A 12,307-nucleotide genomic window follows, 5' to 3' on the forward strand; every position below is an offset into this window, starting at 1 on the left:
TTTTTTAAGCGTGAACAACAGGTTTTATTTCGCCACATCAATAATAGTATATATTGCTGATCAAACTCCAAATTGGTGCTTTTTGTAAAAGCGGTACAATAATTAAAAAAAAAAAAATTGTAAAACTTCTGTATAAAAAAACGGTACACTGTTTGGGTTTTATAAGAACAGTTGGTGTACTGTGCGTGTTTTATCCCAAAGCGCCTTTTTTGGTCCAATTTTTCACGAAGCAATAATTAGCATCGGGCGTATACCGTACTACGAAGCGAGAATCAATACATTATTATTTTACTTCAAATTTCAAAACAATGAAATGTTATTTAAATGTATTAATTACTAAGCAGTGCCGAGTAAGCAGCGGTAAGCTGTGCACAGTGACAGTGGCTTGAAGTGGGTGGGAACAGGTTCGAATCCCCTCGAAGCTAGCTAGACGACGAAGTAGACGCCGAACCCTGGCTGTTTTTCTTGCTTTTAACTTGTAAGCATACGAATATTTTGTGTATAGTGAGTAGCCGTTCTTGGAGATTGTTTTTACCCACAATAGAAGCTTTGTATGTGTCTTCTACTGGTAATACAGCAAGAACCCACCATAGCCAATCGGGCCCGTTCTCGGTCTGTAAAGGGAATTCCTTGTTAAATGGTTGTTTAGCTTTTAAGTTGTTTTTGCGAAAAATAGAAAAAAGAATGAATGTAGTTTGTAGTTTGTAGTTTATTCATTTTCGCGTTGCGGGGCAACGACAGTTTTAATACGAGTGTTCTGTTTCACACAACTCGTGCCCGCTTACGAGATGCCGCTCATGTAACTTTTTGGGGATTATAGGGGTATATTTTTTCCCTTTTTTGTAATGTATATATGGAAAACTATAGTAGGGGCAGGCGTGCTAACCACTTAACCACAGCGCCGGACAATTAAAATATTTTGATAACTTAAATTACCTCTATTTGCTAAAAATGTATTATACTTACGTTAAACCCATATTGTTTAGTGGGTAGGTCGCCAAAATGAAGCGTTATTTTCTGTTTAAGAGGAGGAGTTACTGAAGAAAACCATTCTCTTGCCTCGTCGTATACCTAGGTGGAAAATATCGTTTAAAATCAAATAATCTAACTTTTAATGTCATTGTTTCTTACTTTTTAATGGTGATTTTATATATTTAATTTTTTTTAGGGAACTATAAGGATACATTTTGTGTTTTTTTTTGGATAAAAATCGAATAGAATAGGACAGGCGTTTGATTGTAGACATTTTAATGGCAATTCTGTTTTGCAGTTGAGGTCCTACCGACTAAATACCTAAAAATAGATATACATATATTTACCTTATCAACGATTCGTGTCAGTTTTTCTATATCTTCGTCCCGGATTTTTGTATCTTCAATAAATTTAAGAGTTGCGACGTGGTAGCCGTCCCGTTTTTGGCTGTGTTTTGTCACGAAACGTCGGTTGCCAACGCTGTCCACGACTGAACGACCATCAGGGAAAAATTTGACGTTTTTTACCCGTAAAGTTGTGCCGTTGTCATGATGCCTGGGTAAAGTATATTAAGTTAAATATAGAATGAGCTAAATAGTGATTGTATTAAATTCAATAATGCTTGAAAGTGGTTATTGGTTGGTGATAGGACTTTTATGCAGAAAATGAATGTAACTTGTTTGTTTATCCTTGCGTGGCGGGGCAGCAATGACAGCCGTTATAACACGGGTGTTCAGTTTCATACACCTGTTTCATACAAATCACCCACAAGGTAACATACTTGGTAACTCGTAAGCTGGCTCAAGGTGTATTAACACCCGTGTTACAACGACGGTCGTTTTCCGGCCACGCTAAGTTACATTAATTTATTCATTACCTCGTAAAATATTATGAATGTAACTTATTAATCCTCGCATGGCTGGTACACGATGTTCTTTTTATGATACATTGCCTAAATTCAAGGTCCTTTAACAAGGACCTCACCCAAATAGAATATAACATAATAAATAAACTTACGGTTTGTCTGGAGACCTCATGCACATGCCGAATTCCCGGTCATTGTAGTCTAAACAGCGACGTAACATCAGCATATAACGTGGTTCGAAGATATGTAACGGACAGGGTACCGAAGGATATGCAATCGTAGATACGAAAATTGGTTGGGTTTTTCTGTGTTGTGAAAAAAGTGTTTAGCTTTTTGCAAATGATTCAAAAGGTGGTACATATAAAAGTAGGTATATTAAACTTGGGGTGAATTAAAGAAATAATGGAACTTATTTATAATTGATTCTCGCATGGCGGGGCAACGACGGTCGTTATAACACAGGTGTTCTGTCTGTTTTATACACCTCGTGCCCGCTTACAAGTTACCACGTATATGTATAAATTTATTGGTGATCGTTTTTATTTTAATAAATGGCTGACAATTTATACAATCCGTAAGATACTACTGAGCTGGAGAAATTGTCGTTAAATGTCTTGCCCAAGGACGCGTACGACAACAATAGCAGCAGCGACAAGCCTTGAACCTGGTTTTGAATATTTTGGTTGTATATTAGAAGATAAAAAACTTACGTTAATTCATCGATTTCTTGTTTGTGTTGTAATTCGCGTTCTGCGTATTCTTCAGGAAGATATTGACGTATAATAGCTTTTGTGACGTAACAACAGGGGGAGTGTAGCGCCTCTAGCGACTTGTTGTGTTTAGCTGTCTTCTTACACAATGGACATTGAGATTTATGGTCAAGACATCTAAAAAATGAAAACTTTGAAACCAATGTATTCAAAATAAAATGAAAAATTACTAGTATTTTTAGTAACATTTGGGGTAATGTGCCAATTTAGACGTAAAACGTAACAGACAAAAATCAAGTCCAACCAATTGTATAATAAAATAAATATATGTTCTTTTATTCAAATTGAACCTTTTCCTATTTTTTCTTTTTCCTATTTTTCCTATTTAGTGTTTGTATGTAAACCCTTGCCTATAAAAAAGGTTGAGCTATTAAAAGATATTGTTATGTAAGATATTACCTTTCGATGCATCCTTGGCAGAACATATGTCCGCAGGGTGTACATACAGGGTCACATAGAAGTCGCATACACAAGCTACATTCCAAGTCGCTATCGTCTAATTCTTCGTTGTTTTGTAACCTCGCTTTGGGCGCAGGTTTTAGAGCCATAGCTTCGACAACTGAAAGAAGAGAAGGAATAAAAAATAGGAAAAAAGGGTAAAAAATATTAAAAAAAAGTAATACAACAAGAAAACTGATGTTTCGAAATAAAATATTATAAAAAAATTATACGAAAAAACTCTGAAAGCGTCACAAGTACAGAAAAAAAAGTTGAACGAAAAAAGATTTTTCTTGCCCGTGGCGGTAGTTCCGTAAACGGTGACTCGCGCGCTGGTATTGTGACGTCACAGAAGTTACATAAGTAACACTTACGTAACAAAAAGTTAGAAAAAAAGAAAAACTTACGGTCTTTGCTGACGCGTTGGGTACGTAACGTCCTTAGATCGTTCGCTGAAGAATCGTCGATCGTTTTCAAAATAATTTCCAAAGCTGCTTCATATTTTTCGGGTGTATCACTTTTGGCTGTAAAAAATACATGGTTAGTCATATTTATGACACAATAAACTTCTAAAAATGTTACTTTTCAGACGTTTTTTTTAATAATAATAGTTTGGTAACTTGAAAAAATTTAAGATGCAATTTTTAACGACTGTCGTTTTGCTGCTTATTCCATTTTCTTTGCTATTAAATAAATTTAATGTTATGAATGTATTCGTAATTTTTTGCTGAGTTATGTTATTGTAAGTTTTCAATAAACGTGTCATTCAAATATAAGACCACGACGAAACATATTATTTTCAGTGTGCGTAAAACGCTCGGGGCAAAAATTCAAGTGTTATGCAATGTGTTGCGTAACAGAGTAATTTTACAAAGTTTGTTATTTAATTTAGCGATACTTTGACCTGTTTTAAAGATTAAATATAACAGATACAGCAATTTTGAATTACGGTTTTGAATATAATAATTTTAAATAGCTAAAAAAACACTGTTTAAGATCGAATATAAATGCGCGAAAGGAGCACCAATAAATAATTAATATTCTGTTTAACAAACAAAACAAAGTTAAAACTAAATTAAATGTAAAATTATAAAATTACGTCGTACTTTAATATATTAGAAAATTTAATCTCACTAAAAAAATGATACCGTAGAAAACATAAAATGATGTTTTAACAAACAGAATATATTGGATAAAAAAAATAAATTAAAATTCTTACTTAAACTAGGTTTTACATCCAAATTTTTCATCGACCAAGCATGGACAGAAGGAGGGTATACACTGCGGTTGGTAAACGTCATAGGTGTGACGTGGACGGTAGGTGTGATGTCATTATTCGTGACGTAATCAACTGTAGCGGAAGATGACGAAGCAGTTTCATCATAAACTGGGAAATATGGAAGATTGCGTGAGTTTTCTGAAAAAAAGTTTCGACCGGTTCGTAAGTTATACAAATTCAATATGGCGGATAACTATACGATAAGATGATATAATACACATAAAATGGATACCGTTAGCACAATATCCTATATTTAATAATCGTGCAAGATTCTTGCCGGATGACAGACGAAACGTCGCAAAACATACAACGTTTTTTTATACCAGATGAGCCGTTGAAAGATTATTTACATTCTGCCTGGTAGCAGAAGTAACAAAATAGTTTTATGGTTATTGCTATATAACCTACCTAAGCAATTCCTTTTGCTTGGAAACTCGTTTTGGCTTGGATTTGAACGCTTGTTGGTAGAATGTGTTGCATTTGTGGCGGAGAAATGCGGTGAGACAAGAGTGGTAATAATCTGAAAACAAATATGAATTAAACTTATAACATAATATAAGTTTTATTTACCTCTTTAAATACAAAAACGAAGATTACAATAATCAGAACAGCGAAAAGAAGGGAAATTAGCAGCAAATCGACAGTCGTTAAAAATTCCATCTTGTATTTTTTTAAGTTGGCAAACTACTATTTAAAAAAAAGAGTTATGAACTACATATACCTCGTGCGTTCGTTTTTTCGCGTCTTTTCGGCTGGAGTCGAGAAGCACACAAATAAGAAAGTAAAACAATGCTTCTTCCACGTAGTCAAGCTGGTAGAGGATTTCTCCTTTTACATAATAAGCCTGTGTAATGTATTGTAGGTTATGTGGTGAACCTCATGCTCACTGTCGAGTATGGCGTTTATGAACACCAGATATACATTTTGTATTTATACACTTCGTGCTTACTGTTGAGTTATAACATGGGTGTCTTCTTATACACCAGACACACATGGTTTATTCATACACCTCATGCTTACTGTCAATTTATAAGATGGGTTTCTTGCATATTAAAAATTAATGAAATGTAGATTTGTAAAGAGTTTTTACCTCGGGAGATTTGTGAGCTACAACAGAAGCGCGCGTAGCATCTCGTAAAGCAGCTTCATAATTACCAAGCGAGAAATTTGCTTTTGCGCGGTGTAGGAAAGCAGAATGGCTTTGTGGGACTGCGGATTAAAACTTTATTGTAATCAAAACTGCACTTCATTTTTGCTGTGTTAAAAACATAATCTAATTTTGTTTATATTTTTAAAAACGAATATCATGGTATTTAAAGAACTCAGAGAAGGGAATCAACATCAAAACCACAGTTGTTAAAACATGCTATGATTAAAAAGTGTGGAAAAGAATGTCAGTTGAAAACGTGTTGCACCCAAAATGAATGCAGCAGTTGGTGAGGCAGAAAAAAAACAGTTAAAACTGGTCTTAAAACCAGTTTCTTGCGGTGGCAGACAAAACAAAATTTAGTGGCAGTAAAACGAATAATTGGATTTTATCACTTCTTAAAATTTCCCTTCTTGAAAGAACAGATCTATCAAAGACCTAATAACTTCTAGTGTGGAGGAATGCTAACCGCTATGCCACAGCACCAAAACAGGGCTAAAAATTTTATTCCATATAAACTTACCAAGTTCTAAAGCTTTATTAAATTTTTCAATGGCTTTTTTGTATTCCTGTTTACACAACAGGGCAATTCCTTCTGTTGTTAAAGCTCTGCCTTGCCATTCGTTTTTGTGCCATGACTCAAAAACAGCCATCAGAACAACATTATTGCTGTTAAAAAGAAGTTTTTTTAAATGCTTAGTGATGCAATCTTTGCTATCATATTCGAAGAGACAAAAAAAGATCAAAATGTTAAATGTTATGTTAAATGTCAAATGTGGCTATTTAGTTATACATATACAATACATTTATTTGTTTTGTAAAATGGATCTTCTAGCATTTATCTATAGTTTATTTTTAAAAAGATCACACTAATAAATATAAATTGCTGTATTTTAAGACATTTAAATGTAACATAGGTATTATGTACTATTGGCCTATTCAAAAATTTATTACCAACAAAATTTATCAAAATACTTTTATTTTGCAGAAATTTTAAATTTAATACAAGCAATTTCCATCAATACCTGTATCCTAATCTTTCTTCATCTGTTATCAGAACATTGCAAACTTCACAAAAAGTCATTGGGTTTTCTTGACACTGTACACAGAGCTGGCAAAATGAGTGGCCACATAGAAATGTAATAGGTTTGTACAAAAGTTCGCGGCAGTGAGGGCAAGCAAAATCATCCATTGGGGATTCGAAGTCTAAAAAAAATTAGCAAAATCAGAAAATTATAATATATATTGCAACACCTATTGTATATTATATATATACATATTTATGTATTAAAATTTATAGCCAAAATTCTGAATAAATAAATATATATTATATAGCCTATATCACATATTACTAATTTTAGTCTAAAGCCCAGGTTCTCGACAAGGCCCTTAACCATACAGAATATATATATTATATATAGATAACTTTTTTCTCCAAAAAATTACAGGCACAAAATCAACTTTTAAAATGTTTTTTTAATCCCTGATTTCAAGTATACAAACGGTTGAAAAGAACATAAGACGCATATGGCAACCAATACATATAAAATCTAGTAATAAAGTACCTTCTACATTAAGAGTTGTGGAATTGAATACTGTGTCTCTGTTTTCAGATAAAATAGATTGAAGTTTGTCCATAATAATATCAATGAGAATATCAACAGTAACGGGACTTAGACAATCTGATTGTGCGGAAAGCTGCAAAATATTAAAAAAGTACATAAAATAAACACAAAAAAAGTCACATAACATATATGTGCCTATAATAGGCTATCTTTTTTAGTCTATTTTTTTATTCGAACAAAGTAACAAGATCAAATAATTTTAAAATAAAGAAGTAAATTAGTAGCAAAACGACAGTAAACCAAGAGATAATTACAGTTTTTATAGCTTATATATCTAAATAACACCAATAGAAAATATCAATTATTGTAATAAAATAGTTTCCACTTTAGAACTTACTGTCACAGCAATATGATGTAATGTCACTCCAAATTCGGAATAAGCTGACGCATTAGCACCAGAACGATAAAGGTTTTCTTGTGAGCTGGAACCAGGAAATGATTTCACCAAAGAATTAGTTCCAAAATTTTTAACTGTCGTTGATTCAACGTTATTTGAGTGACAGGTCAATTCAGACGACATTCTTATGAACTTGTCCACTAGATAACAATATAACTTATAACTATTGATAGAAATGAATTGGATAGTTTTGTGGCAAAAACTAATATAGAGTTTCCCTAAGGTAAAAAATGACTTGGTTGAGCTATTTTAAGTTAAATCAGCCATTTTTACTTTCAAATAAACTGAAGTCTTTATCCAAGACAAAATGTAAAACAAATACAGAGTTACCTAATGGTAAAACTGACTGGATTGTGCAATTTCAAGTTAAATCAGACATTAGTACTTTCAACTAAATTAAATTACTTGTCAATAGAGTTAGCAGCTGACTGTCTCAGTGATCTGCATAAATTTAAAGAGTTGGTAGCTGAGTGAACACTTTAGCAGTGCCATATTTCTGTTGTGTTATACAACTAATTCATAGCACCTGTCAGTGCTGTCACTAAATTGAGCTTGTTTACCGTCTGGGGTTTACCTTATATAACTGCCAAACGATAAAGGCTCTTACACAAAGAAAAACATACAGTTTACGTTTAAAAGCGATTTTACAAACATATATTTTAACCTAGAACTTATGAATATTATGTTTTAAAAGCAAAAAAACAATTTTGTTGAAATCTGTTAATAATACCGAATTTTTACAGTTTTCTGTAACTAGCAAATGCAGGCCGGTCTAAGCTTAGACAAAACTAGTATAGCTGTACAGTGTAGATCTCTCGCCTGTATCACCGCTCGTCTGCGCTTTTTTCCGTTTTCTCTCAGAGCGTTATATAACATGTTACGTAACCCAACTTCGGACGTTATGTAACATGTTACGGTAACTTTAAAGCTGGTTTGCTTTTATAGCCAAACGGATTTACGAATTATTCTATGAGTTATGTAATATCTAGCACAATAAACTAGTTTTAAACCGGAAAAAAAGCGTCTGAAACTAGTTTTTCGTGAATTACATTACTTTTGGGTTAAAGCACAAATGCGAATACTGTACATTTTACTACAATTTAAACTTAGTCGATAATTTTTATAGCCCTTTTTTCCGAAGTAAATAATTTAATTAATAAACATAAATGGGCTGACACGTCGACGACAGGTTTTCCTATTTAGTATTTACAACGTGGTACTTACTTCAATGTAAACTAAAGGCGTAGGCTATAGGTAACCTGCGGTATGTTACACACTATTTCTTTACACCCCCAACCCCTTTAAAAAAGCTGTAGGTACGGACTCTATAACTAGACGCTTCATCAGTGCCATTGCGCAAAAGCTGTATGGAGCCAAATTTAATTTAGCCCAAGGCTACGTATAACACTAATGCATGATTCTCTCTCTCTCTATTTCCAAGAAGTCCTGTTTCTTTAGGGCAATTGAATAGCTGTTCGCACGCAAACGAACTTCAGGAAAATTCGATTTAACAAAAAAATAATCTAATATAGTAGGGTGGGGTAAGTAAGATGAGACATGTTTTCTTTCTCTTTTCTCGGCCCATTTGGTAGCAAACAAAGAATGTTTACAAAGTTTTATATGCTTAGCCCGCGAACCTAAAATAACCTTTTTTTAATTGTAGCAACCACGATCTTGTATGGAATTTAGGTGCCAACAGTATCCTATCTTACCCAATAGTAATGTACAGACGAAACACCTATCTATCTGACTTTTTACCTATAGCATCCAATCATTACTATAACCTATATAGTCAGTTAGACTGTATCAATCAAAAAGAGACGACTGGAAAATCACGATTTTCTGTAAACAAACTGCTTTGAAAATTCAACAAATCTTAAAACTATAAGCACAGATTTGACACTGTCACGCGGGCTAGCTTATATAGTTATGTCTTTAGGAAAACAACGAAAGCATGTGAAAAGCCCCTAATAGTAAATAATTACGATTTCTTTGTTAGTAATTAAAGACAGCTGATTTTTAAACCCCCACGGACGTTATGCAATGCTCCCAGATGTAAATTATGTAAGAAAAAAAATGCATGCATTTATACGTCTTTACCAAATAATGACTGAAATAAACACTCAGGTTTGCTGCTTTAACTACATATTAAAATTACATTACTATTTAAACAAAGATAAACTACGTCAAACGCACCATCCAAAATAAATTAAAATGCAGTTTTAAACACAATAAAACTGCTAATATCGAAAATACAGACCAATATACCCAGCAGTCATCCCTGTTTATTACCAATTGCATCACCTTGTTAATCTGCGGCTTGATTGGTTTAGAGCTTGGACGTGCGTCTTATAGCAATTTGTTGTCACACAGCGGTGTAACAGCGCGATTTGATTGGTTAAAAAAGGGGGATAGCTGCGTACTAGTCTGTATTTGCGAAACACACACACAGGGTAACGTTTTATGTTTGACTTTGCAAATCATGTGGCCTATGTAAGCACATTCTATTTCATTTTTTGTATCATTATAAACACTTCTTTGAATATAAACTTGCAAATTTACCTCTAACTTTTTAAAATATAGAAGGGTGGGGGGAGATGGGACACCTTTAGCAGATAATATTTAAATTTCCTGATCGTGTTTTAAACAATTAACAACGGTTTATGAAAGTCGTGAGAATATACGATTTTATAATTATATGAATGATCTTTGTTTACTACCAAATGCGAAAAAAGAATGAAATAAATAGGTGTCCCATCATCCCCCACCCTACTATATATTTTGAGATTTTTAAACAAAGAGCCTTGAACTAAACAGCAGTTCCGTTTTTTTTTAGCAAGCTATTACACAATAATAACAAAAAACGCCCACTGCAATATATAACAAAATATTGTACAACACCAAACGTTACCTATGATACTTTTTGTATTACACCGATAAAACAAAAAGCAAAAATAAAATAAAACCTGTTTTCTGTCATATTTTTTACTTGGCCTTGTTTTGCTTTGGACCCATGCAGTTATAACCAATCAATAAACAAAATAAAAGAACTGTTGTACATATGAAGCCTCCGTGTGAACACGCTGCATGGTAAAGAAAAACACTAATTAAAAACAAACTATAATCGATTTTTCCTAAATTTTTGCTAGAATATTTAATTAAACCATGTACCACTAAAGCAGTTTGCCAATTCTACGACATCAGTTTAATAATATAGTAGGGCGGGGGAAGACGGGACACGGTTAGCACATACTTTCCAAATGTCACGAACGTGTTTAAAACAATTAAAAAAAGATATATGGGAGTTATGAGGATACGGTTTTATAATTCTTTGAATGTTCTTTGTTTACTACCAAATGGGACGGAAAAATAGAACGAAATGGTGTCCTATCTTCCCCCTCCCTACTATACCTCTCGTGCCCGTTTATAAGTTAATAATTATCTTAAGATGATTTATTTATTTTTGATATGTGCCACACTGGTAAGGGACGGCAAAACTTGAACTTGTAACCGCTAGGTTATAAAGGCAGACGCGCCGAATCGGCATTGCAAAACATGTTATGTAACTCTTTAAAATAGGTTAACCCATGCCCTACTGAAACGCAAATACCGTGAGGTCATAGGAGGGAATATTATATAACGGAAATTTCGCAGTAGTGATAAAATGCTGTTGGCCATGCGTTGATTGTGCTTTTAGCAATTAACAACGCTCTTTTAGAGACGTGCGGCTACGGTTATATAATTGCGTAAATGTTCTTTGTTTGCTTCCCTATGGAACGTAACAATAGAATGAAAACATGCCCATCTTATACCCAAACCTGTATACAACACGCTATAGCATTAAAATACTTTTAAATGCAAAGTAAACGTATTAGTTTAATCATAATTTATATATAAAACGAACTCTAATGTAATTAGTTACATATTTGGTTATGTTTTGTTTTAAAATACCAGTTTAGCTTATACCAAGAAAAAATGGTTCAGAAACGTGCTATAGTACAGGCTTAACAAGTGCATAGCCTAAACAATTTGCCCCAAGGTATTATGCTATATACACAAAACCAGAATATGCACTTTAATAACCTTAAATCGTGAAATGCCAAAAAAAACCTATGTGTTAACGGTATGCTGCATTCATGGCTAAAGTAAGGAATTCTGACATTTGGTTTACCCATAGATAATACATACATGTACTATCTATATGGTTTAACGGTGTAGGAATATTTTGGCATGCAGCTGCATATTCAAAAATGATACAATTCTTTAGAATGTCTGTAGCTGTATATTTTAAAATTAAACGATTATACAACGTTGTTTTTGTGTATTTTGTGTTCATCTGCCCTTTGATACTTATTGTATTTATCCCTTTGAATACAATAGTGTCATATATAGGTTGGGTTAAGATAGACCACGTTTTTAACGTCCCATTTGATAGTAAACGAAAAATATTTACAGAATTATATAACCGTATCCTCACGACTCTAAAAAGGCGCTTTTGATTGCTGGAAACACGATCAAGAAAAATGGAATATTATGCGCTAACGGCATCCATCTTACCCCACAGTATCATATAAAACACCGAGCAGACGAAATGATATCGTAACTAGCATATGTTAAAAACGTGGCTGCTTTGGTGTGAAAACTTGTATTATGTATGCCAATGTAATTTTAAATTAATCGGAAATATGCTTTATCATAATACCTTTGTTACGTCATAAGTGGCATTTTTATTTACGTATTAGAATGACTGACCTAAATTCTGCTTTCTCAAAATAAAATCAAAAAATAAATCAGAAGTTTTTTCTTCAAACTTT

At 33.3% G+C, this 12,307-nt stretch overlaps 1 protein-coding gene across 2 annotated transcripts; it reads right to left on the reverse strand.

The window, feature by feature from the left end:
* Window positions 1-7,757, reverse strand: LOC149734889 (LON peptidase N-terminal domain and RING finger protein 3-like). Of its 2 annotated transcripts, none has more exons than XM_089879503.1 (15): window positions 7,434-7,757; window positions 7,037-7,169; window positions 6,497-6,677; window positions 5,995-6,140; window positions 5,415-5,533; window positions 5,046-5,168; window positions 4,733-4,844; window positions 4,265-4,462; window positions 3,453-3,569; window positions 3,007-3,166; window positions 2,548-2,724; window positions 1,990-2,142; window positions 1,320-1,527; window positions 967-1,071; window positions 1-614 (listed from the first exon to the last, which is right to left on the reverse strand). In XM_089879503.1, exons 1-15 carry the CDS (start codon window positions 7,614-7,616, stop codon window positions 423-425), a joined length of 2,307 nt encoding a protein of 768 aa, XP_089735629.1. In that variant the 5' UTR covers window positions 7,617-7,757; the 3' UTR covers window positions 1-422. The 2 variants fall into 2 exon arrangements, with proteins under 2 accessions (XP_089735629.1, XP_089735630.1); XM_089879504.1 differs by having other exon boundaries at window positions 4,265-4,432; window positions 7,434-7,732.
* Between the last annotated feature and the right edge of the window lie 4,550 nt (window positions 7,758-12,307).

This window comes from Ciona robusta, chromosome 6, assembly GCF_009617815.1.
Source record: "Ciona robusta chromosome 6, ASM961781v2".
NCBI classification, from domain to species: domain Eukaryota; kingdom Metazoa; phylum Chordata; class Ascidiacea; order Phlebobranchia; family Cionidae; genus Ciona; species Ciona robusta.